General features: G+C 43.4%; 2 protein-coding genes across 2 annotated transcripts in view; one reads left to right on the top strand and one right to left on the bottom strand.

Annotated features, from left to right (window-relative positions):
- The window catches only part of LOC143900821 (uncharacterized), a 130,322-nt gene extending 114,695 nt beyond the window's left edge, over window positions 1-15,627 (top strand). Inside the window, exons 6-7 of the mRNA XM_077412559.1 lie at window positions 11,647-11,709; window positions 15,431-15,627. Coding sequence (XP_077268685.1) covers window positions 11,647-11,709; window positions 15,431-15,495 — 128 coding nt within the window. The 3' untranslated portion in view covers window positions 15,496-15,627. The remainder of the gene's footprint in view (window positions 1-11,646; window positions 11,710-15,430) is intronic.
- Window positions 1-21,913, bottom strand: part of LOC143900822 (uncharacterized) — a 312,581-nt gene that overhangs the window by 31,152 nt on the left and 259,516 nt on the right. The window lies entirely within an intron of this gene.

Here is a 21,913-nt window from a genome sequence, read left to right as displayed (position 1 = left end):
CATATATGTATGAGACAAGCAATCTCATTCATATATTCCTTTGGCGAATTGAAAATATAAAGTATGGACTTTACGGCACTAGTAATTAAATAGACAAACAAAACGTCATTTTTAATGGTTTATCTCATAATGGCTTTATTCTTTCTTCTCCTTATAGCATGCTCGTTATCATATATTATTCAGGCTCGAATAGCTGCATATTTGCTATCTAGCAATTGTACGAGAATCTCTTTACGGAATTACAAATCGAAACGTAAATAGCGTCTTTTACGAAATAAGTACGAGAAAGATTAATGCGACTAATGCATTTGTGTCTATAATCTGAAGTAAATTCTGTAAGTGATTTCTCAGCAAATCACTCGCAATCAAAAAACGTCATAAATATTATTCAAAAAATTTATAAGGAACATTACGTATTGTACAAAGTACAAATGCCGATCGAACCGTGACGTTAATATGTATATGTTATATAAGGAAGGATTGTCGCTATATATATATATATATAATTACTCGATAATTACCTACTCGTCAGAGTAGCGTGCTCCACGACGTCCAAATCTTTGACGCGCTTCTCTTGGCGTGAACGATTACGCGAGTAACCACCGTAAAAGAAGTTGCACAAGCGCCTTCGCGTTTCGCTTTTACGCGCGCAAACGTCTCGCAACGGTTATAAGAATGATCGTAAAGTGACATTCGAATTCACGCTGGAGAGAAATCGCTACTGCAGATACGCGTATTCCCTGCCAGGCCGACCGCTTCTTCTCGATCGTATTTTTCTGGTTTGCATGAAACGATACGTGTAACTTTGTCATCCGAACTTTTCTCTCCTCCCTGCAATTGCAACATCCAATCCAATTCGGAAAAAAAAATGGAAATCCTGGAAGTAGTGAGTGTATTGTTTCAGTACATCATTCTTGATTTCATTTTTAGAGAAAAAATATGTTTATTATGTAGAAAAAAATTATTACTGACTCACGTGCATCATTGCCCCATTATAATTTCTCTGATAATTATAAATGTGACGACTTAACTCTGTAATCGTTTACGTAATACAAATCTTACATAGTATTTGCTCTTGGAAAAAAACGTGAATATTTATTTCTCTATGCGGTTATATATTGTTGTAAAATATTTAGTATTAAATTAGGCGTAACAAATTATTGGATCAATAAGATGATTAAATTACAAATATAAAGTAAAACTGGATTTTAACTTTGAAAATAAAACTCTGAAAATAACTTTATTTGCAACACATAAATACGTGATATTTCGTTGAGATGTTTGTATATAAATTTTACAAAATAATTAATACGCAGCACGCTATCTTTATGGTATATGTATCCTATCATTAGCCTTATCATATAACTTTCCCTATTAATATTCCTTTTCTATGTATCTCTTTTTATTTGAACGTCTACATTAGTTTCCTTAAGAAAGTCGGTATACTGTCACGTGATGTGCGGGAGGGGTTTTCCTAACAAATCCAGAGCGTAATTGGATACCAAATCGATCATAATTAGTGCTGGGACTAAGGGACAGGTTAACGAATCGTTAATAGAGAGATGATCCTTGCTAAGAACTTGTCTATTCTTTTCTCGTAAGAGTTGGAACTTGTTACACGAGATCGAGAGTCTAAGAATTCGCACGGAAAGTCTTGAGAGTACAAATTTATTTACGTTGACGCAAATAAATTTACGATTTATTGTTAGTATTTCAAATTCCGTGTATCTAGCGACCATTAGCATCAGCGAACATTCCAGGTGAAATTAAAATCCTCTCACTTGCACATTATAGATAACGTTGTAAATCCGGTTTGGACGATGGTTACGCGTCCATCAGCGGCGAACGATCAATCATCGCTGGCCGCGGTACGCAAGAAAGCAAGAACATTCTGTCGGTTTTCTCAAACGCCGGCGTTTCCATTTACAATAAATGAAACTGATTCTGCTGCTTTCGAAAGTGTTAGCAGCAACAGGATGTACGCGCGATCAAATATTTACAGAGCCATGATTTTCTCGATATCGCGCAATTTATATATAAATCAGGATTGTACTACATGAATTTCTCTTTTTGAGACGAGATAATTATCATTAGTGAGTGCTCGGGGGGGTGTTTATCCGCCCCGGATTCGCGAATGGTCAAACTCGGTTGAAGGACCAGAGGGCCCGTGCCCTCACGAAAACGATTAGAAATGCCAAAAAGGGGGGGTGCGAAGCGACTCACCGTATCGTAGCCCGTGATGTCCTCGCACAGCCTCCGTCCTTCCCCCTGGTTCTCGTGGTGGCGGAGAGTCAGCCCAGGCAGGATGGTCGTGCAAGACGCATGCGGATCACGTGATCGTGCGTGCAGGCGGAAGACAAGCAAGCAAGCGTTAATGCACACGATTCGAATCACACGGCGCCGTTTCGCGGGGTGCACCCGGGCGCGGAATACCGTCCACAAAATCACTATGTGGCAAGATTCTATCGATACGATGTAATTCCTCTCGAAAAGCGAGAGACGACGATGGTCCGAGACGTGAGGCGTCGAGTACGGCCCCAAATTTTACTGTCTTCTCTCGCGTACGAAATACAACTGTGTCGGTGCTTGCGCCTCGCGAAGACACCGGGAAGAAGCCCCTCTTCTTCGTGCTTGGGGTGGCCGCCCGCGTGCGGGCAGCACGAGTCGGGTGAGTCGCGCGAACATTGACTATCGAATGGATCGCGATCCGCCAACGTCGCGCGCGAGTCGCTAATACGAAGTGAGCCTCGTTACCGACCGTAAACGAGACAAATATATACAAAGATGCTAAGCAACTAATCTAACGCGAATACAATACAATGACGCAACTAACAACTATTTACAAGTAACTATTTACACGCGAGTACCAAACATCCCGCCCACCAAAATGCAGCGAGATGCATTTTTTTTACGGATCGGGGTTGGTCGCCTGGAGAAGTGTGCCCATCGGCAGGGGGCACAGCTTCACCAGGGGACGCACGATCGAACCGCCCGTCACTCGGACCGTGGCGACCCGCGGAACGCCATCGCGACCCGGGTGAAGGGACTCTACGCGGCCGCGCTTCCATTGGAGAGGCGACGCGTTCTCCTCTCGAATGAGTACGAGTGAGCCCACGGCGAGCGGATTAGCGGAGGTCCACCATTTGGGACGCTGCTGGAGAGTACAGAGATACTCATGATGCCAGCGTCTCCAGAAGTCCTGGTGAATTCGCTGTATTAATTGCCATCGACCTAAGTGGTTCACGGGGAGAGGAGTCAAGTCAGGAGAGGGAATGGCCACCAGGGGCTCCATTGTGAGGAAGTGACCGGGAGACAGGACCTCTAGGTCCAGAGGATCCGTGCTCACGGGACAAAGCGGCCGCGAGTTCAATACGGATTCTATCTGAGCGAGGACCGTCGCGAACTCCTCCAACGTCAGAATCTGCTCCCCCACCACCCGCCGTAAGTGAGTTTTAAAAGATTTAACGCCCGACTCCCAGAGGCCCCCGAAATGGGGCGCAGAGGGAGGGTTGAAGGACCATCGGATCCTCTCCCGCTCCGCCGCGCCGCGCATGTGTGCTGCGAGCTCCCGAGAAGCGCCCACAAAGTTCGTGCCGCAGTCACTATATAACAAATAGCAGCGTCCGCGACGGGCTACGAAGCGGCGCAGCGCAGCGAGGAAGGATTCCGTGGTCAACGAGAGCGCCGCCTCCAAGTGGACGGCCTTAACCGCGAAACAAACAAAAAGGCAGACATATGCCTTAAACGAGGAGACCCCTCGCGCTCGGCGAGTGACGAGCGTGAAGGGTCCCGCAAAGTCGACGCCGCTCACCGAAAAGGGCTTGACCTGGCTCACGCGGTCGACCGGTAGCTCCGCCATGAGCGGTTGACTCGGGCGAGGGTTCGCTCGGAAGCACTTATAACACGCAGAGAGCACGCGTCGAATTGCGCGATGGACTCCGAGGATCCAGAACTGTTGTGCGAGGAGATATTGGAGCGTGCGTCTACCCGGGTGCAGATTCGCACGGTGCTCCCGCTCGATTATGAGGTCGGTTAACCGGTGTTTGTTGGGCAACAATATAGGGTGCTTGGTCTCGTAGGCCAATCCCGAGTGAATCAGCCTGCCGCCCACCCTGAGAAGACCCGTTGGGTCCAAAAAGGGAGCGAGTTTGAGAAACGGTTTTGGCAGCCCTTTCCGGTGCCCTAGACGATCGATCTCCTCCTCAAACGAATCCAGCTGGACGAGTTTGATTAACGTTAACAATGCGGAATGCGATTCGTGTTGGTCCACGGCCAAGGTCGCGGGTGCCGGCCTGGCCCTGGAACGACTTAGGAATCGAGAAACGTATGCGACTATTCTACAGATTTTGTCTAGCGACGAGAAGCGATCCAATAACGCGAGCAATGAACCGGGCGGATCGAGTGACACGAGCGAGGTGATCCGCTCTTCCTCGCGGGGAAGCGACTCCTCCGAGAGGACCGGTTCGACGTGAGTCTCGAAGTCCGTCAACCACTCGGGTCCCTCCCACCACATCGAGCTAGCCACGAGGTCGCGGGGAAACAGTCCGCGCGAGCAATGATCCGCCGGATTTTGATCCGTGGGCACGTGTCCCCAAGCCGCAATCGGAATCCTCTCCTGTATACGAGCGACGCGGTTGCGTACGAATGTCTTCCATCGATGCGGAGAGGATCGGATCCAACAAAGCGCGACCGTGGAATCGGACCAAGCGCGCTCAGTGTCAATGACGGTGTGACCCCGTAACACCTGACGGACGTACGCAGTTAAATCGGCGAGGAGCAACGCGGCACAGAGCTCCAATCGGGGTAAAGAGACCGCGCGGAGGGGAGCCACCTTTGACTTGGCACAAAGAAGCAAGCGTTTGCTCTCCGATGGAGCGACGACACGCAGGTAGATTACGGCCCCGTAGCCCAGCTCACTTGCGTCACAAAAACCGTGGAGCTCATATCGAATGTTATCGCCCACTGGGAACGTGCGCGGGATACGGAGCGCGGTCAACGCGTCGAACTCCGATTGGTAACGCTCCCATTGGCGGCGGACCTCCAACGGGGGTTCGTCATCCCACTCGAGCTTTAGCGTCCATAACCTCTGGATCAGGCACTTCGCGGTGAACGTCAACGGGGTCAAAAAACCCAAGGGGTCGAACACGCGGGCCACCTCCGACAAAATGGTGCGTTTCGTGCAGTTCCGATTCAGCGGGTTGATTTGAAAGCCAAAGGTGTCCGACTGAGAATGCCACCGGAGTCCCAGGACCTTGAGGACCTGGTCATCGGCTGACTCAAACGAAAGCATCGCGTCGCTACAGATTGATGGGTCGAGCCCCTCCAACGCTTCGGAGTGGCTGCTCGCCCATTTTCGCAGTTCGAAACCGGCGCCTCGGAACAATTCGAGGAGCTGATCTCGCAGCGCGACGGCCTGACCGACGGAGCGGACGCTAGCCACGACGTCGTCGACGTACAACGATTCGAGCAAGGTGGTGTAAACTAGGGGGTATCGTTCGCGATTCTCCCGCGCTAATTGAAGCAGACAGTAAATGGCCAGGAACGGCGAGGCCGTATTCCCGAAAGTGACCGTGTTAAGCAAGTAATCGAGTATGGGGTCCGACTCCGAAAAACGCCAGACGATGCGTTGGTAATCGCGATGCTCCGGCGTGATCCAGATCTGCCGAAACATTTGTTTTACGTCGGCGGTGAGAGCCACGGGTTTCGCGCGAAAGAGGAGGAGAACCGCGACTATGTCGGGCTGTAGCTTCGGTCCGCTTAGAATCGTATCGTTGAGAGATAACCCGTTCGGGCCTTTCGCTGAGGCATCGAAGACGACGCGAAGCTTGGTGGTCGTACTGTCGAGTTTGTGCACCCCGTGGTGCGGCAAATAGTAAACCCGGCCGTCCGGAGGAGCGGCCTCACTCGCGATGGTCATATGACCGCTATCCAGATAATCCTGCATAAAGGCGTTATAGCTCTGTCGAACGTCCGGATTTGACTTGAAACGGCGCTCGAGTGCGCGCAATCTATTTACGGCTATCGGCCGCGAATCCACGAACGTGGGAAGGCCCGACGCGAACGGGTACGAAACGACAAAACGACCCGAATGGTCACGGTAAGTAGTTCTTTCGAAGAACTCTATACATCGCTGATCCTCCTCGGATCGAGGAGGGTGTTCTGGCACGTCCTCCAGTCTCCAAAATTGCTCCACCGCGGCATCAATTGACTCGAGCGTGGTGGCAAAGGTGTGCAGTGGCTGCACTTGTAACGCCGGAGAGACCGCGCCCATCAGTACCCAACCGAACGCGGTATTGAAGGCGTCCGGTTCCCCGGCTCTCCCGGTGCGGCGACCGTCACGTAGCACGGATACAAAGGAATCCGCGCCCAGCAATATATCGATAGAGCCCGGCAGATGATATTCCGGATCCGCGAGCGGCAGTCCCGTTAAGTGACTCCAATCCTTAGAGTCAACTCGATGGTTAGGCAACGGCGAAGTTATGCGAGGGAGCACCGTGGCTTCGATCGGGAAACGAAGATCATCCCGATTCTTTACGCGAATCACGAGTGAAGTGAGGCCCCGAGTGGTGGCAGCCTTCGTCTCGTTGACGCCCAAAACGGCGACGCTATGTCTAGTCCGCGCGAAACCGCCCCTTCGAAGGCAGCTTTCTGTAATAAAGTTTGCCTGGCTGGCGCTATCCAGCAACATGCGTACTGGAAATGCGTTGCCCCTAACGTCAAGGGCCTCGGCCCGCACGGTCGAAAGGAGCACCACACTGTCAGAAACGCTGGCCATCGAAACGATGGGCTTGTTTTCGACGATGGTTGAGGGCGCGGACTCGCTGGCGCCCGAAGCTATCGAGGGAACGGTTGCGGGAGAAACCGTGTTAGCCTGCTCGAAGTGCAGGAGCGAGTGGTGTTTCGATTTACAGGACCGACAGGTCCACGAGCTGGGGCAGGTTTTGAGGTTATGACCCGAGCGCAGGCAGTTCAAGCATAATCCCTTGTCACGCGCGAGGTCGTGCCTCTCCCTTGCCGAGAGTTGAAGAAAACCGGCGCATTTTGCTAATAAATGCTGCTCTCCGCATTTTACGCACGCGGCGTTCCGGGTGACGAGCGAGGTAGTCGCTGCGCCCTTCTTCGCGGGAGTCGACGGCTTCGATTTGCCCGATTGCGCCGAAGGACCCGCCACTGACGCGAGAACCGAGCAGTAACTCGATAGGTATTGTACCAGCTGATCGAAACTCGGCGAGTCCACCGACATGTGGCTCGCTTCAAACTTCTCCCGTAACGTAGGGGTGAGTTTTTCCAGCAAGTGATTATACAGCATAAAATCCCACGCCTTGACCGGATAGCCTAACATTCCAAGAGCGCGCGTGTTCTCGGTGAACCCGTCCAATAACGCACGGAGAGAGGCGGGAGTATCCCCGACCAAAGGCTTAGCGTGTACGACTGCACGCCAATACTGCTTAGCTAACTCGCGCTTGTCCGAATAGCGCGCCTGTAATGCGTCATACGCGATGGGATAATTTTCCACTGTCAACGGCAGGTGTTTTACGACACCGAGAGCATCGCCAGAGAGCGAAGTCAGTAAATGCTGAAACTTCTCGATGACGGTAACGTCGAGGTTATTGTGAACCGCCGCGTCGAAGAGCGCGATAAAGGTCGGCCACAGCGCGAGATCTCCGCTGAATTGAGGGAGCGCGAGCTTCGGCAGGCGAATGGCCGAGCGAGACGCGGACGATGGAGCCGGCGGATCGGCCTTCCGTGCGGCTCGAGCCAATTTCTCGTATCGCCCCACGACAGCGAAGCGCAATCGGTCGAACTCGTCGCGAATCTTATCCTCCGTCTCGAACTCGTCGTCCCCGACGTCTTGGATAATCTTTAGGTGATTTCCCTCGAAATCATCTACCACTTTCGCGACCGTCGGGTAGCGCGCCATAAATTCCGCCTTCTGAGTCGGGTTTTCCGATGCGAGCACCGAGTATTGATGAATTTCCCTCATGCGGCGAATGCATAGCTCGCGCCGCGATCGAGCCCCCTTCGTCATGGTGAGGATGATCTATACGCGCGCGAAGACACGAAAATCAACAACGGTTCGAAGGCTTTGTCCTACAGGAGTGAGAAGGATCGGGAGATGACAATTAATATTTGCGAGCAAATGTATGTGCACGTGATCAGAGCACGTGCCAAATATTTTCAAAGGTCTCGCTTCGAACGCGGAGACCAACAACAATATCGAAAAACACCGCACCGGTCGCCAAGGTCGGGAGGGGCGGGCGTCTCGAATTCGACGGTTAAGCTGAAGCAATGGAATATCGCGAATATTCGATCGCTTATTATTGCACAAACTATGATTAAGAGAACGGCACCGAGTGTGCAATCGTACTCTCGAGCGCAAAAAATAATAAGGTGTTCTCTCGGTATCGAGAAATAATAGCGCACGCAACGAATATGCGGATATTCCCGTCGCGACGTGCTGAAAGCGACGTACGGACGACAGATATCACGCGGTCCGAACGTGCTGATGATTCCGTCAAATGATGTTGCACCAAGCGTGCAGCGAGCGCGAATTTCACTTGAGAGAACGGCACCGAGTGTGCCGGCGTCTTCTCGATCGCGAGGAATTACGGCACGCGCACAATCCCCGCGCGAACTTCCCCTCACCGCGCGCCGAATACACGCGGGGGAGCGAGAGTGATCACGCGGTGCGAACGTGCACGCGTCAATTATCGCGTTAATCTGTATTGCACGCGGGTGCAGGGGTAGCGTGTCGAATAATGGCACGCGCGAACAATCTTCACGCGTATTTCTTCGCCACAGCGTGCCGAATGCACGTGCGGACAAGAGCGATCACGCGGTGGGATCGTGCACGCGCCGATTATCGCACAACGGAATGCCCAACAGGGCCGACTAATATTACGAATTAATGCGAAGTATTGCGAATCGCGCGAAAGGTTGGCGGAAGTAACGAACGCGAAGCTAGATCCGGCTCGAAGGACCAATGCTCGGGGGGGTGTTTATCCGCCCCGGATTCGCGAATGGTCAAACTCGGTTGAAGGACCAGAGGGCCCGTGCCCTCACGAAAACGATTAGAAATGCCAAAAAGGGGGGGTGCGAAGCGACTCACCGTATCGTAGCCCGTGATGTCCTCGCACAGCCTCCGTCCTTCCCCCTGGTTCTCGTGGTGGCGGAGAGTCAGCCCAGGCAGGATGGTCGTGCAAGACGCATGCGGATCACGTGATCGTGCGTGCAGGCGGAAGACAAGCAAGCAAGCGTTAATGCACACGATTCGAATCACACGGCGCCGTTTCGCGGGGTGCACCCGGGCGCGGAATACCGTCCACAAAATCACTATGTGGCAAGATTCTATCGATACGATGTAATTCCTCTCGAAAAGCGAGAGACGACGATGGTCCGAGACGTGAGGCGTCGAGTACGGCCCCAAATTTTACTGTCTTCTCTCGCGTACGAAATACAACTGTGTCGGTGCTTGCGCCTCGCGAAGACACCGGGAAGAAGCCCCTCTTCTTCGTGCTTGGGGTGGCCGCCCGCGTGCGGGCAGCACGAGTCGGGTGAGTCGCGCGAACATTGACTATCGAATGGATCGCGATCCGCCAACGTCGCGCGCGAGTCGCTAATACGAAGTGAGCCTCGTTACCGACCGTAAACGAGACAAATATATACAAAGATGCTAAGCAACTAATCTAACGCGAATACAATACAATGACGCAACTAACAACTATTTACAAGTAACTATTTACACGCGAGTACCAAACAGTGAGCGTATATCGCGATACTCGGCAATTATCGTTATACCTAGTAATTCTTGCCAGTAGTGAAATTATAGCAAAAGCAAAAGATTATTCTTACACTCGTAGGATATATATACTCTCTCGTTTTTACACGTTCCTTTAAAATACATCGCTTCTGTTTTCTGCTAAGATTATTTTCTTTAATTTTCTTATTTCGCTATTACGTCTCAGCGGTTATCGCGTTTTCGCATATTTAAATGGAATCGAGTCGGGTCTAAACGCATCGACGAATCCGTATACTTGTCTCAGAATTCATTCGCGGTGTATAACTCATGTTCGCGGTTTTATTAGAAGGTTATCGTAATATTTGTACGTGTCTCGTATATTTTACTATCGTACCGTCACATAAGATCCACCGCAGACGCTTTGAGAGAGAAAGAGAGAGAGAGAGAAGGCGAGACATGCAATTATAGTTGAGTTTTCTCGTAAGCTGAGGAAGACAAAACTGTCGGCTATTTAATTTATCTGCAATAACGCGTCTATGTATGACACAGTGTATGACAATAATTTTGCAACATTTCGCACATTATTTTGTAGAAAGTATTTTGTAGGCTCCTCAATATATAATTCTGTCCGCGCCGCGGTGTTTCTCACTGAAAGCGTATTAGCAGAAACGCTTCGCTCGAATTGCGATGAAATTATATTTGAATATTAAAGTTAGAAAGTGTCTACTAATTGAAAAGAAGGCAAAAGAAAATATCAAGCATGTTAATTATTAACAGTACTTACTGTCTTGATTTTTTGGTTTTTATTTTTATTTCGAAATAATTAAATGTATGTTAAATGTAAATAATTAATGTTATCTCTTTATACATTTTATATACAATATTTCTTTGTGTATTACATTTCTTTTTAATAATGCTTGGATTTCTCTCAAGATTTCTCTCAAGCTAATATTCTTAGCCACGCACCTCTTTAAGATTTAATATGACTCCATTTTCATCGAATTATTTGCAGTCACCATAAAGTTTTGAAATTTTCTTTTTCTACAATATTTACCCCTTCAATCTTGATCCATCTAGTTTAGGAAAAATTTCGCTTTGTAACGAACGTCATGCATCACATTTCGATCGAAAGAAATATCGAGTTTAATAAGATCCGATTAGATCCCGTCGTAGCTTTTTCCAGTAGCCTCTTCCAGAGCCACATATTTGACGTCTCGGAGGAAGAAAAAGGGACGCGCGGCCTGTAATTAGCACGACCGTTTGGCGCGCGTGCAATTAGACGAAAGTGTCCGACGCGCGCGGATGCGACGTCTTAACCCTGCCCGCGCCCAAGCTGCCGCGCACACTTGGCGCGGCCGGGACTCGCGAGAATTGGAGCGTACTCTCTCGGATACGGTCGGGGCGTCCATTACCGCCGCGCCGTGCGACGCGCCGTAAAAAAACTGTCCCCGCGAAAAAGCCCGCGCGCGAAACGGAGCCGCATAACAGAACCGGCGTGGCAGACTTCTGGTTCCGTGATCGCGGATGCGTGCAGTCGACGCTTCTGGGTTGCTCTCTCGTCGCGAATAGAGTCGCCGGTACTTCGCATCGACGGCGATATTAAAAGAGAATAATCGATACTATTTTTCTAATATCGCTAAGAAGTTCGGATAGAGATTTTCGCAGGTGTTTCTCATTATCAATGCGCAACGTTTGATAATCTTGGCGGATCTTTTAAAAAGAGTAAATAGATATCGCAAATATTGACATGTCTTTGCCAAAACGTATAAAAATATATAATCGATCAAGAACTGACTCTCACAATGAAATTATTTTCAATAAAATTAATAATTGTTACAATTTTGAATGTTTCAATGCCCCCAATGTAACAGCTCAAATAATATGAACATGATCATTTTCTGTTTCAGGTGAGTCTAAAAGCAGATCCTTACCTAGAACTGCTCGAACAGAACGGGACCGCAATGCTCGAGGTGAGTGTCGAGCGATAGCACGTTTTTCCCCCATTTTATCTTGTTTTTCTTCATGCTCTTTTTCCATTCCACGTTTAAGAAAATGTGTTAACTGTTAACGCATCTCTCGCGCTTATATATAACGAAAGATTTTAGGATATAATATATCCAGTTGAAATATTCAAAAAAATATCGTATATCAAAGTAAAGTTAAAATCTTTCGTTATATAAGCGCGAGAGATGCGTTTTTTCTAATCACCTTGAGCCTGATTGTAAATGATGAGCACACACACACACACACACACACACACACACACGCACGCACGCACGCACGCACGCACGCACGCACGCACGCACGCACGCACGCACGCACACACACACGCACGCACGCACGCACGCACGCACGCACGCACGCACACACACACACACACACACACACACACACACACACACACACACAATCAATAGTATATTCAAACGTATCATCACCTTCTCGCGTAAATTCGCCGTTAATGTGCAGCCTACACTTATCGCCTCTGCAATTTCTGCAGAGAACAATACTTTTCATTGAGTAAGATGACAATGATCTATTATTTACAATAGCGGTTACATACGTAAGTATAACATTACGTCAAGAGATATTCGCCTCTTTGTTTCCGTCGACTTTGCCTTGAAAAAAGGATAATGTTCTAAGTATAAGCGCTTAGCTTGAATGGACAAATGCGTGATAATATGTTAATTCAAGTAAATGTCACGATAATATATCCGCAGAAGTCTCTCTTCTTGCGAGGTCTGATGGCGGTCAGTAACAAGAACCTTTACAGTAATAGCAGAACTTAAAGCAATAACGCAGAATATATATAGGTATAAGTTTTTACAAGCTTTCATATAAAATTGAGCGTTAATTGATGAAATTCCGAAAGAGAAAAAGCCTGATTTAATTATACGTTATGATACTTATGATTGATGTCACGTCCGAGTTACGTCACGTTACGCATTCAATGAAAAATGACGTCAATTACGATGATAGAAGAGAAATGTCGAGCGATCGAGCGAAAGTGTAATGATAATGAGCATCGTCCACTTCTGATTCGCTGCTGCGTCTTTATTGCGCATTGTTAAGCATGCACACAGGCATACCAAAGATAAATCGATCGCAAGGTCGGAATCTCGTAGGCGCGAAGCGAGGCGCGAAGATAATGACAGACAGAATTAATTCGTTAGGCAATCAATTGAGCCCTCAGCCCGCAAACGCCTTGGCATTCTTTCTTTTCTCATACATAATGATTATCTTACTAATTCGCTAATCAGCGAATAAAAATACTATTATATAAGTATAAAAGCAATATATGTTAGTTATCAATATTTAATACATAATTTTAATATCCATCTTTAAAAGAGAAAAAAAAAGGTTCGACAATTATTTTTTTTAGAATATTCTACCGACAAAAATAATATTGTAATATTTAAGATTTTGGTATTCGCTTGGTATCTTTTATAAAATGACGTAAAAAAACAACTTACGTCCATGGAGTTAATACTTTTTTTTAATCCTCGCACTTTTCGTTTTTCACATTCGCAATTTCGTTGCCCGAATCAGCGACACAGGAATGGAATTTACGACGGGTAGGAACGTGCTGATGCGTTTTTAGATTTTTACTTTCCTGGCCTTTTCTCGTTCGCAGCGTTAAAATTTAATTGTTCGCCGAGTGGCTAAATTAGATTTTTTTTCCGCTTACTTTGTCTCAGTGTCTCTCGGCGCGGAAGATAAATGGCGATTCTCTGGTAGCGAGACATTTATAACACTTGCACATTTATTATCAAAATAATAAAAATTTTTCGTAAATTAATCGATTTGACTGATTTTACTAATGTAGGTACTGCATGTAATAAATAAATATTTTGCGAAATATTAAAAACTGTGGAAAACAGGATATGTTTTATTAAATATTTTATATTAATACGCACAAAGAGATGCGTGTATTTGTATATGTTATTTGGTTTGAATATATTAATGGAAAAATATGACATTATAATACGATATTTCTATTACCAAATGTTGAATAAGTCAGAGGCTGTATTCTGATACAGAATGCAACTTTATCGACATTGGGATCGGTATGTACAAGACCTTGTGAGCCAGCACGTGGCGTCAGCTACGGATTATACTGGAAACGGTGTAGTTTGTAAGAGTTGATGATAGTTAAAATAGAAATCTTCTACGACAGCATTAATTAATTCTATTTCATATTTTTAATAGCGGATACTAAGTTCGAGACATTGAGACAATATATTGTCTTTAATTGATTTCTTCTACGTATTAGAAACGTACTAAAAATTTAAAAAGTCGGAGAAAAACTTTATTAGTAAAAAATTCAATATTTGCAAATCCGGGCGACTTAACAAACTGTTAAATTTGAATAATTATATTTCCTGGAAACTGTAGAAAACTTTTCTCGTATGACATCGACAATATTTTATTAATACATCATTTCTTTTGATCTTTCGAAATGACGGACGGGAATGATATTTCATGATCGAAGCACATAAGGCGCGGTCTCGTTAATTATCGCTGGTAATTAACGTAGCGTATTGGATACGATATACGTTCGAAGTATCACGTTAAGCTTTCTTCACATCGAATTCTTTCGACGTGCGTGCAGTCGTCGTATAGCACGCTATTAACGGTCATACACCCCCTATAAGGCAGGTACGTGAAGATCATGGTCGGATCGTCGTATATGGCTGTCCATTCGTCGGATCGTTGACCGTGTGAGAGCTGCAATGTATATACTCTTCGGCTTGGAACTCGCCGCACGTTCGCGCGTACAGGCAAATTAATTTCCACTTAAAGCCCGCTCAAAGCTGCTTCCTCCGTATTCCGCTTCCCGTAAACGCATAACGCTGTTCTGTGTATGTATACCCATCGCTTTCCGTGATCTATCCTCGCTCGTACGCCCGCACAATTGACCGATCGGTCTCGGCATCAGAGGCGCGTGACTTTTGCGGAAATTGCCTCCCTTTAACGATCTCGTGAAAGATTCTCGCTATTCATTAAGCGCAATTTCTTGTGAAAAATAAGCGCTCGCTTTTTGCGGCGATTAACCTGAGCGTCCGCGCCGGTGGTCCGTATTATTGATATCCGTGGTTTTACCTTGCAGGTTTCAACGTGCATTCTAATTGCGAAAATCTACGCGAGTAAAGTATGTGCGAGAAAAAACCATCGTATATTTCTCGTGTTGATTTCCCTATTTTGAGAGAAGCCGCGGATATCTTTTATAATTATCTTTTTTGATAAGTTTTAAAATTGTTAGTTTGCTCCACAGGTTTCTTCAATCCCTATACATTTCAAAATCAGTTTCCTTCTGATGATTATAAGATTTAGCAAGTAGAAGAGGTCAGAAGAAAATTATTTTATTTTACTTATAATCTTTCTAAAAAGAAAATTAATATTATTTTGAAAATATGTGCAAAAATTTTTGTTTTTGACATTTATGCCGTATGGCCTTTTTTTATATTTTGTACATAATAAATAATATTTTGCATATACATTAATTGAATGACGTATGTTATTTGATTAAACAAATCTCAGAAAAAACATTAGCAAATAACATTGTGCTAACTTATCGTTGCTTTCGGAGCTATTCTATCGCGTTAACATATGTCGTTTCATGGCTAGCCTTCACTCTTAAATTTCACTTCTTTCCCACGTCTCGCCGACCAACCTTCATCTATCTTTCAGCAAAGCGACGCCGCGACGCAACATTATCCCACCTAAACGCCTGTAGTTCTTCCGTTTCGCGCTAAGTGGCCTGTGTGGCGCGGTCTCGTTCTACAAAAATTTATCCACTTGCGGTTAATTTATGAGCGCACAGTAGAGGCCGTAATTTCTTCGTTTACGTAAGTAGCCCGGCGTGTACTTAAGCATATATGATTAACGAAGAGGCAGCCTTCTTGGAGAATATTGCAGCGTTATTAAAAAAAAAAAACCAATGTGATTGCAATCAATGTTTGTGCGATATATTTTAATGAAGACTTATTATTTGCCTATATTCTATATTTGGCTGATAAACAATTAAAAACAATGTCGCGTAATTCTTTTGTTGATCTATATAAACTAATAACAATTTCCATCACGTTTTCATACGTTTCATCATAACTGATTGACAGCAGAATAGAAAATTTGCTATACGAAACATAGCAGCTTGCATGAGATTCCGCAATGTCACGAACAACACGGGCGGCGCACAATATGTATCGTGCTAAGAAAGAGAGAGAGAGAGAGAGAAAAAGTGTTGTAACGTAACAGAAATTACACAACGGATTGAATGACCGTCGCCAATACGATTTCACACTCGCAAATTAATCTTCTCCCTTCGATTCGTGACGATAATTGCCAGCGCGCATGATGACGACTTTTCCGTGCTATATCAGTTTGCATTTTCTTCGTAGAGCCGAGACGCATCGAGACGCTAGGTTGCATCGCGATGTATTCTGACTTGCTAGAACCGGGCATATCTCTCCTGCGGTTACACAGTCACGTACTCTCTGTCTGCCGATTGCACCTCGGAGCAGTTCTTTCTCTCTCTTTCTCTTTCTCTCTCGCTAGCTCGTTTCTCCTCGCGTATCATTTCTTCGTGTCATTGTCCCAGGGATGTAGCAGGATATCTCGATTCCCTTTGATAGGAAATAAGAATTGAGTCGCGAGTTGCAATATACGAGATTTAATAGAATTAGAAATAAATAATATATAAGTCTGTAAAAGTATATAAAATAAGAATGGCGCTGAAGTATGTATAAATTATTAAATTCGTTGTCTTATATGCTTGAAATGGAATTAAATTATTAACTGAATTTGATATAATCCTATTAAAAGTTTAATTTTTTTATTTTTAACGTTGAATGTAATCATTATATCATTATATCTCATTAAATCGCTCGTTATATTTTCTCACAATATTTATTTTGATATAAATTGTAGATATATTTATTTAAAATCTTAGGAATTAAAAACATTCGTTATTGATTAATTATTATTACGATTTAAATTAGAGTTATATGTACAGAATGTAATTCGAGGAAAAGATAGGAATATGGGATAAATTAGGAAAATGTGACACATATGTAAAGGCTCTTTTTTATAAAGATACTGCACCATTATACACCCAGTGACCTTTTTTTACTCTCATTTTTTAGGATCTCGCACATGTTAGTCGCGTGCATTCAGTTTATGTTCAGCTGACACGATATTCCTGTTTTTTCTCAGGTTTCTTGTTACTGGCAATATTCCTGCACTTTCCGGTCACACGTAATTTTCACCTCCGCGCTTCGCGCGCTTTATCTTCACTTCTTTATCTGTAGCATATTCATCCTATCTCCATACATCATCCTTTTTACTTCAACTTGTCTTACGTTACCAAAGAGTCTCCTTTCTCCATTTTGAATTCCATCCAATATTAGATTCATTCGTTTCTTCTGTCTTCGCGATCGAGAAGCATGAAGTGTTAAGAAGATGTTTGTCTTGTAATCAGAGTAAAATCCACGAGCAAAAAACTTTTTTTTTTAAATCAAATTTTTTAATATTATTGTTCACATAAAATTAGAAGTTCTAAGTATTTTAATGTTTAAATAACGCGTAACTTAATTTTAATATGAATACGAAAATAATAAAAATCTGAAAGTAGAAAATTTATATAAACCATAAGAACAAAGCTATAAACATTTTTTATTAGAATAGTTATCATCCTATATTTTATAAATATATTTATTCTATTTTCGTTCTTTCTCCAGAAACGATGTAAAGTAAAAGCGACACAGCAAAAAAACGTTCGCTGCTATTCGCTTGTTTTTTTTTTTATTACAAATTAAACCACAAAATAGCATTACGATATGCGACGAATAATAATGATGCATATTGAAGATGTGTATAGCTTATATAGTAAACTCGGGTAAGATGGCCATACAGGAAAGATGGTCAACCAATGTTCTTTCAATCTAGCTCGCTATGAAACATTGAATGAACATATGGGTTGGCCATCTTTCCTGTATGGCCATCTTACCCGAGTTTACCCTACACATCGTGCTACTCTCATATGTTTGGGCAAAAAGTGACTTACCGCTCGTTATAATTATCACGCATAAATTACAGTGCAGTCGTCCTACGCTACGCGTCAATATACAGAGTCTGAAACCGCGCTTGGTAGTGAATTAATACCTGTCGGCGATATCGATATGTCTGAAAGGTACAAGCGCTTCCAAGGCACACCCTGTAACTTCGGTTCGTGATATCCGGGAAGTGGCAAAAGAAGCTTCATCAGCCCACCTGATCATAGCCAAAGTTTATGTTTCGAGCAATATACGTAACTGTTAACTATACTGGCGCTGTTCTTCCGCTAATTGCTGCGCGTTAAATCACTCCCATCTCGCGCAAACTGAACACCAACACCAAATACGGATGCTGAAGATGAGAGGCAGGGAATAAAATAGTATTAGCTTAAAGAATAAAAAAGTAATGTCAGACAAGAAGTAAAAATTTCATATTTGTTAGTGATATTGAGTTTGATTATTATTTCGATTCAGAAAATAGAAACAATGTTTCTTTATTGATGGGAATTTATGTTATCAGAAATATAATATTTTGTTAATATCTTTGAAAAGCTATATATAATTAAAGCTATTTATATCTTCATTGAAACACAAAATAATCGTTTGATAACCTTGGGTGAAAATAATTCCTTAATAAATGCATGTAAGTCAATTGTAACACATAGGTAGTAATAATATTTGTATTGTATTGTTATAATGTATATATATATATGTTTTACATAAAAAGAACTTTTAATAATAAAAATCTTAAATCTACTTTTTATTGGAAATAAATTATTTTCACCAATTGCTTAGAAAAATTTGCATAGAAATAGTATTAATATTGCTTATAATTCTTCGAGAAATTCTCACAATTTGCCGTTAAACTATTGAAAAAAAATTTAAAAGGTGCCACAATGTACCTTTGAATGTAGCGGTTAAGTTTTGATTTTAAGCTTTGTGGTTTAGAACTTCACGTTCTGTCGGCTTCACGAAGTGGCGCGATGCCGAGAGAGATTGTTAAACGCTAAGTAGTATTTGTAAATTTATTCCTAGGCATCGGTGAGAGCATTCCCGGCGCGGCGGACAGCGCGGAATTTCTATCTCGTGAACGAGCGCGCGCGCGCGCAAGGTATGGCAGATAAAGGGAGGAGTCGCGAGAAACACTGCATAGTTACTTTAGACCGGCATCTCTTGCCGTCTCTCTCTCTCTCTCTCTCGTTTTTTCTTTTCTTTCTATTCAGGGCCCGTCGTCGCGATGCAAATATGTTTCAATGCAAATGCTCGCTTGCCTCCAGAGAACGGCGGTAACGGAAGTGGTAGCGTGTACGCGTGGATCGCGCACTCCGTTATATTTCCTGCCCGACGCGAGCCGTTCCGGTGTCTCCACACGTGCGTTCATATCGATTCGCGTGTGGTTCTCCATGTAAATCCCATCGTCGGCCACCCGGGCCACCGTACCGCTTTTAAGTCCAGAATAAGACGCGATTCTGTGGGAGCTCACGCGAGCGAGCTTTACCGCGGCGAATCCCCGCTAAAACGTAAACTCGGTACAGTCGTGGAATCTTGCAAAAGTCATCTCGTTATTGGCATATATCCTGTATAAAATTACAAAAAGGATCGAAACAATCGTCAAAATTTCTGAATATTTTTTCTTGTATATATACACAATTTTAGTTATATTTATAGTTTATTCTTTTTTTTTTTTTTTAGAACTTTTAAACAGTATGTTAAGCGATATTTTTATTTTACGTATATATTAAAACTGTAATTTTAAATTTATATCAATTGTGACGTTAAATTCGATTAAAGTGTAAATGTTTAGATTTTTTTTACATGGGCTGAAACGTTGATATAAAAAAGAATTAGCTGTATTATACTTTTTATATTTTTTATTTAATGGAGAACTATGTTATACAATTTACAATAATAAAGAATCAACACGAATTACACGTGTTATTTTATAGTAAATTATGTGGATATACATATGTGAACAGAATCTACTGGAAATGCAGAGAAGCCGGGATAGTTTTCGCTCTAATTTTAGATTCTGTTACCGAGTGGAGGGCGTACATACCTTCATACGTATTTCGGCGTATTATGTTCGACGGTCCGGAAATAAAGTCGCCTTTCAACGTCGCGCGGGCGAGCACCTACATGCAACGACTTCCGGCTGGCTCGACGACGTTTTGTTTATTTCTCTGTTATCGCCGTAACATGCCCGTCGTCGCATGAGAAGAATCACAAAGTAAAAGTGTTCGGCTGTATGACTAGATGTGCGGAAACTCGTGTGAGACGAATACTAATCCGTTACGTGACATTTATATATTTATATTATATATTCTCGTGAGAAAAAAAGTTTCAAATGCGAAAGTGTTATTTTGTTAGAATTAATTAACGCTACGCTTGAGTTTTCGTACTTAAGCTTTAGTACCATCAGTCTTCTTTTGCTGCACCATCAAATGAGTATCAAATTGAATATTTTGTGCAATTTTTATATTTTCCCCATTTCCCATAAAATAAGCCTCAGAACATATCATCGAGAGCATAAGTTACTGTCTTATACAAAAATCGCGTTAGTAAACATTAAAATAACATTATAATTTCTAATTTAAGTATTGAATGTAGTATCATGATTTTATAAACTTTTACTGCATATATTAGAGTAAATATTATTAAAATAGTCTTATTTGCCAAATATATATAAAAGCAAATTAAATTGGAGAAAGTTTTATATAACCGGTTTAAAAAATTCCAGTTTTACCATTTCGAGATTAAATCGTATTCGTTCTGCTGTAATACGACGCATAATATTAGTCATATAAAGTGCGCGAGCAATTGCGCCGAATGCCATTCCAACAGTTGAAATCGATATAAACTATGTGCACATATGTACAGGCCTCTCGATTTTATCAAATCTTTTAAAAGATAGTTTTTTAAGAGATATACTTACAAATTTTTTATAACAAAATTTATTATTGTACAGCTTGCGTGGAAAGTTGGAAACCCAAGTGGAATCATTTTATGTTAAGAAATAACTTTCTTATAAAAGTCGTTAAAAAAGTCATAATAATACGGATCCACTCCCTCACTTATACATATACGATTTTTACATACATATTAGTCATTTATGCATGTCTCTTTCAGTCCTGAGAATAACTGTTATATTTTTCAAACTTCTTTAAAACTTTTTAATAAAAACGAGCGAAGGCTAGAACCTTTTAAAAGTTACTCAGGAGGATAATCTTTATAATGTATGAAGGACAAGCTCATTGGAGGTGCCTCCCCTAAAACAGAAGTTTTATCAATATAAAATAACGCAAAATATCTGTTATTTTTATACAAATTTGATAATTACAGCTATGACACATGTAAAAACACAGGTATATATTTTATATTAAAAAGTTAACAATTTAATAACACGTTATATATAATCCTTGTGACTGTTTTGCAATAATCAAAAACAATTATTTCCCGATCTTATTCTCGATGAAATCTAATTCATTTTTATTTCCTCGATTTTCAATATTATTCTGTACACAACAAAAATACAGTTTGATCGTGATTTCTCGATTCGCTCGTCCCACTCTGACCTAATTGATCTATATTCCGTTCACGTTCGATACACTTGTCCAAAGTACGTCGCTGCTCCTCTTTCTTCAATATAGTTCGCAATAGCAGTGGGATACATTCGTCCTGAAGACCGTTTCTTTTAGAGCGACAGGTCTCGTATCTTTCCAACTGGTAGGCGGGAATGTATTCCTTATAGCGAGCAAGCAATTCATGCGAGCTGGGCAAGCGCGATGTATCCTCGGAAACCTTCTCAGGAATTAAGCAAGCATGCCTATAGGCTACCGCTGACCTCTGACACGACGCGGATGCTTTGTCCGACTTCGCGGATTCTATCCGCGTTACCTCAGTTCGCAGCATCTGCTCTGAAGCCAGACGTTGATCGTCAAGACGTTTTTGCGTCGTGCATATTTGTATCGGCGAAGATTTTGCATCTAATGCTGAAGATTTCGCGCGAAGAAAATTGCTGCAAACATCCTTGGTTGCCGGTCGGACTGGTTGGCAACAACTGGCTGAACAAATTCGTCTCTTGTGTCTTCTCGAGGGTTTCTTCGAGAAACTTGGTATATCG

The sequence above is a fragment of the Temnothorax americanus genome, unplaced genomic scaffold (genome assembly GCF_048541705.1).
Source record: "Temnothorax americanus isolate GAGA-0224 unplaced genomic scaffold, ASM4854170v1 Scaffold30, whole genome shotgun sequence".
NCBI classification, from domain to species: Eukaryota; Metazoa; Arthropoda; class Insecta; order Hymenoptera; family Formicidae; genus Temnothorax; species Temnothorax americanus.
This window is presented reverse-complemented; position numbering and strand designations above follow the sequence as displayed.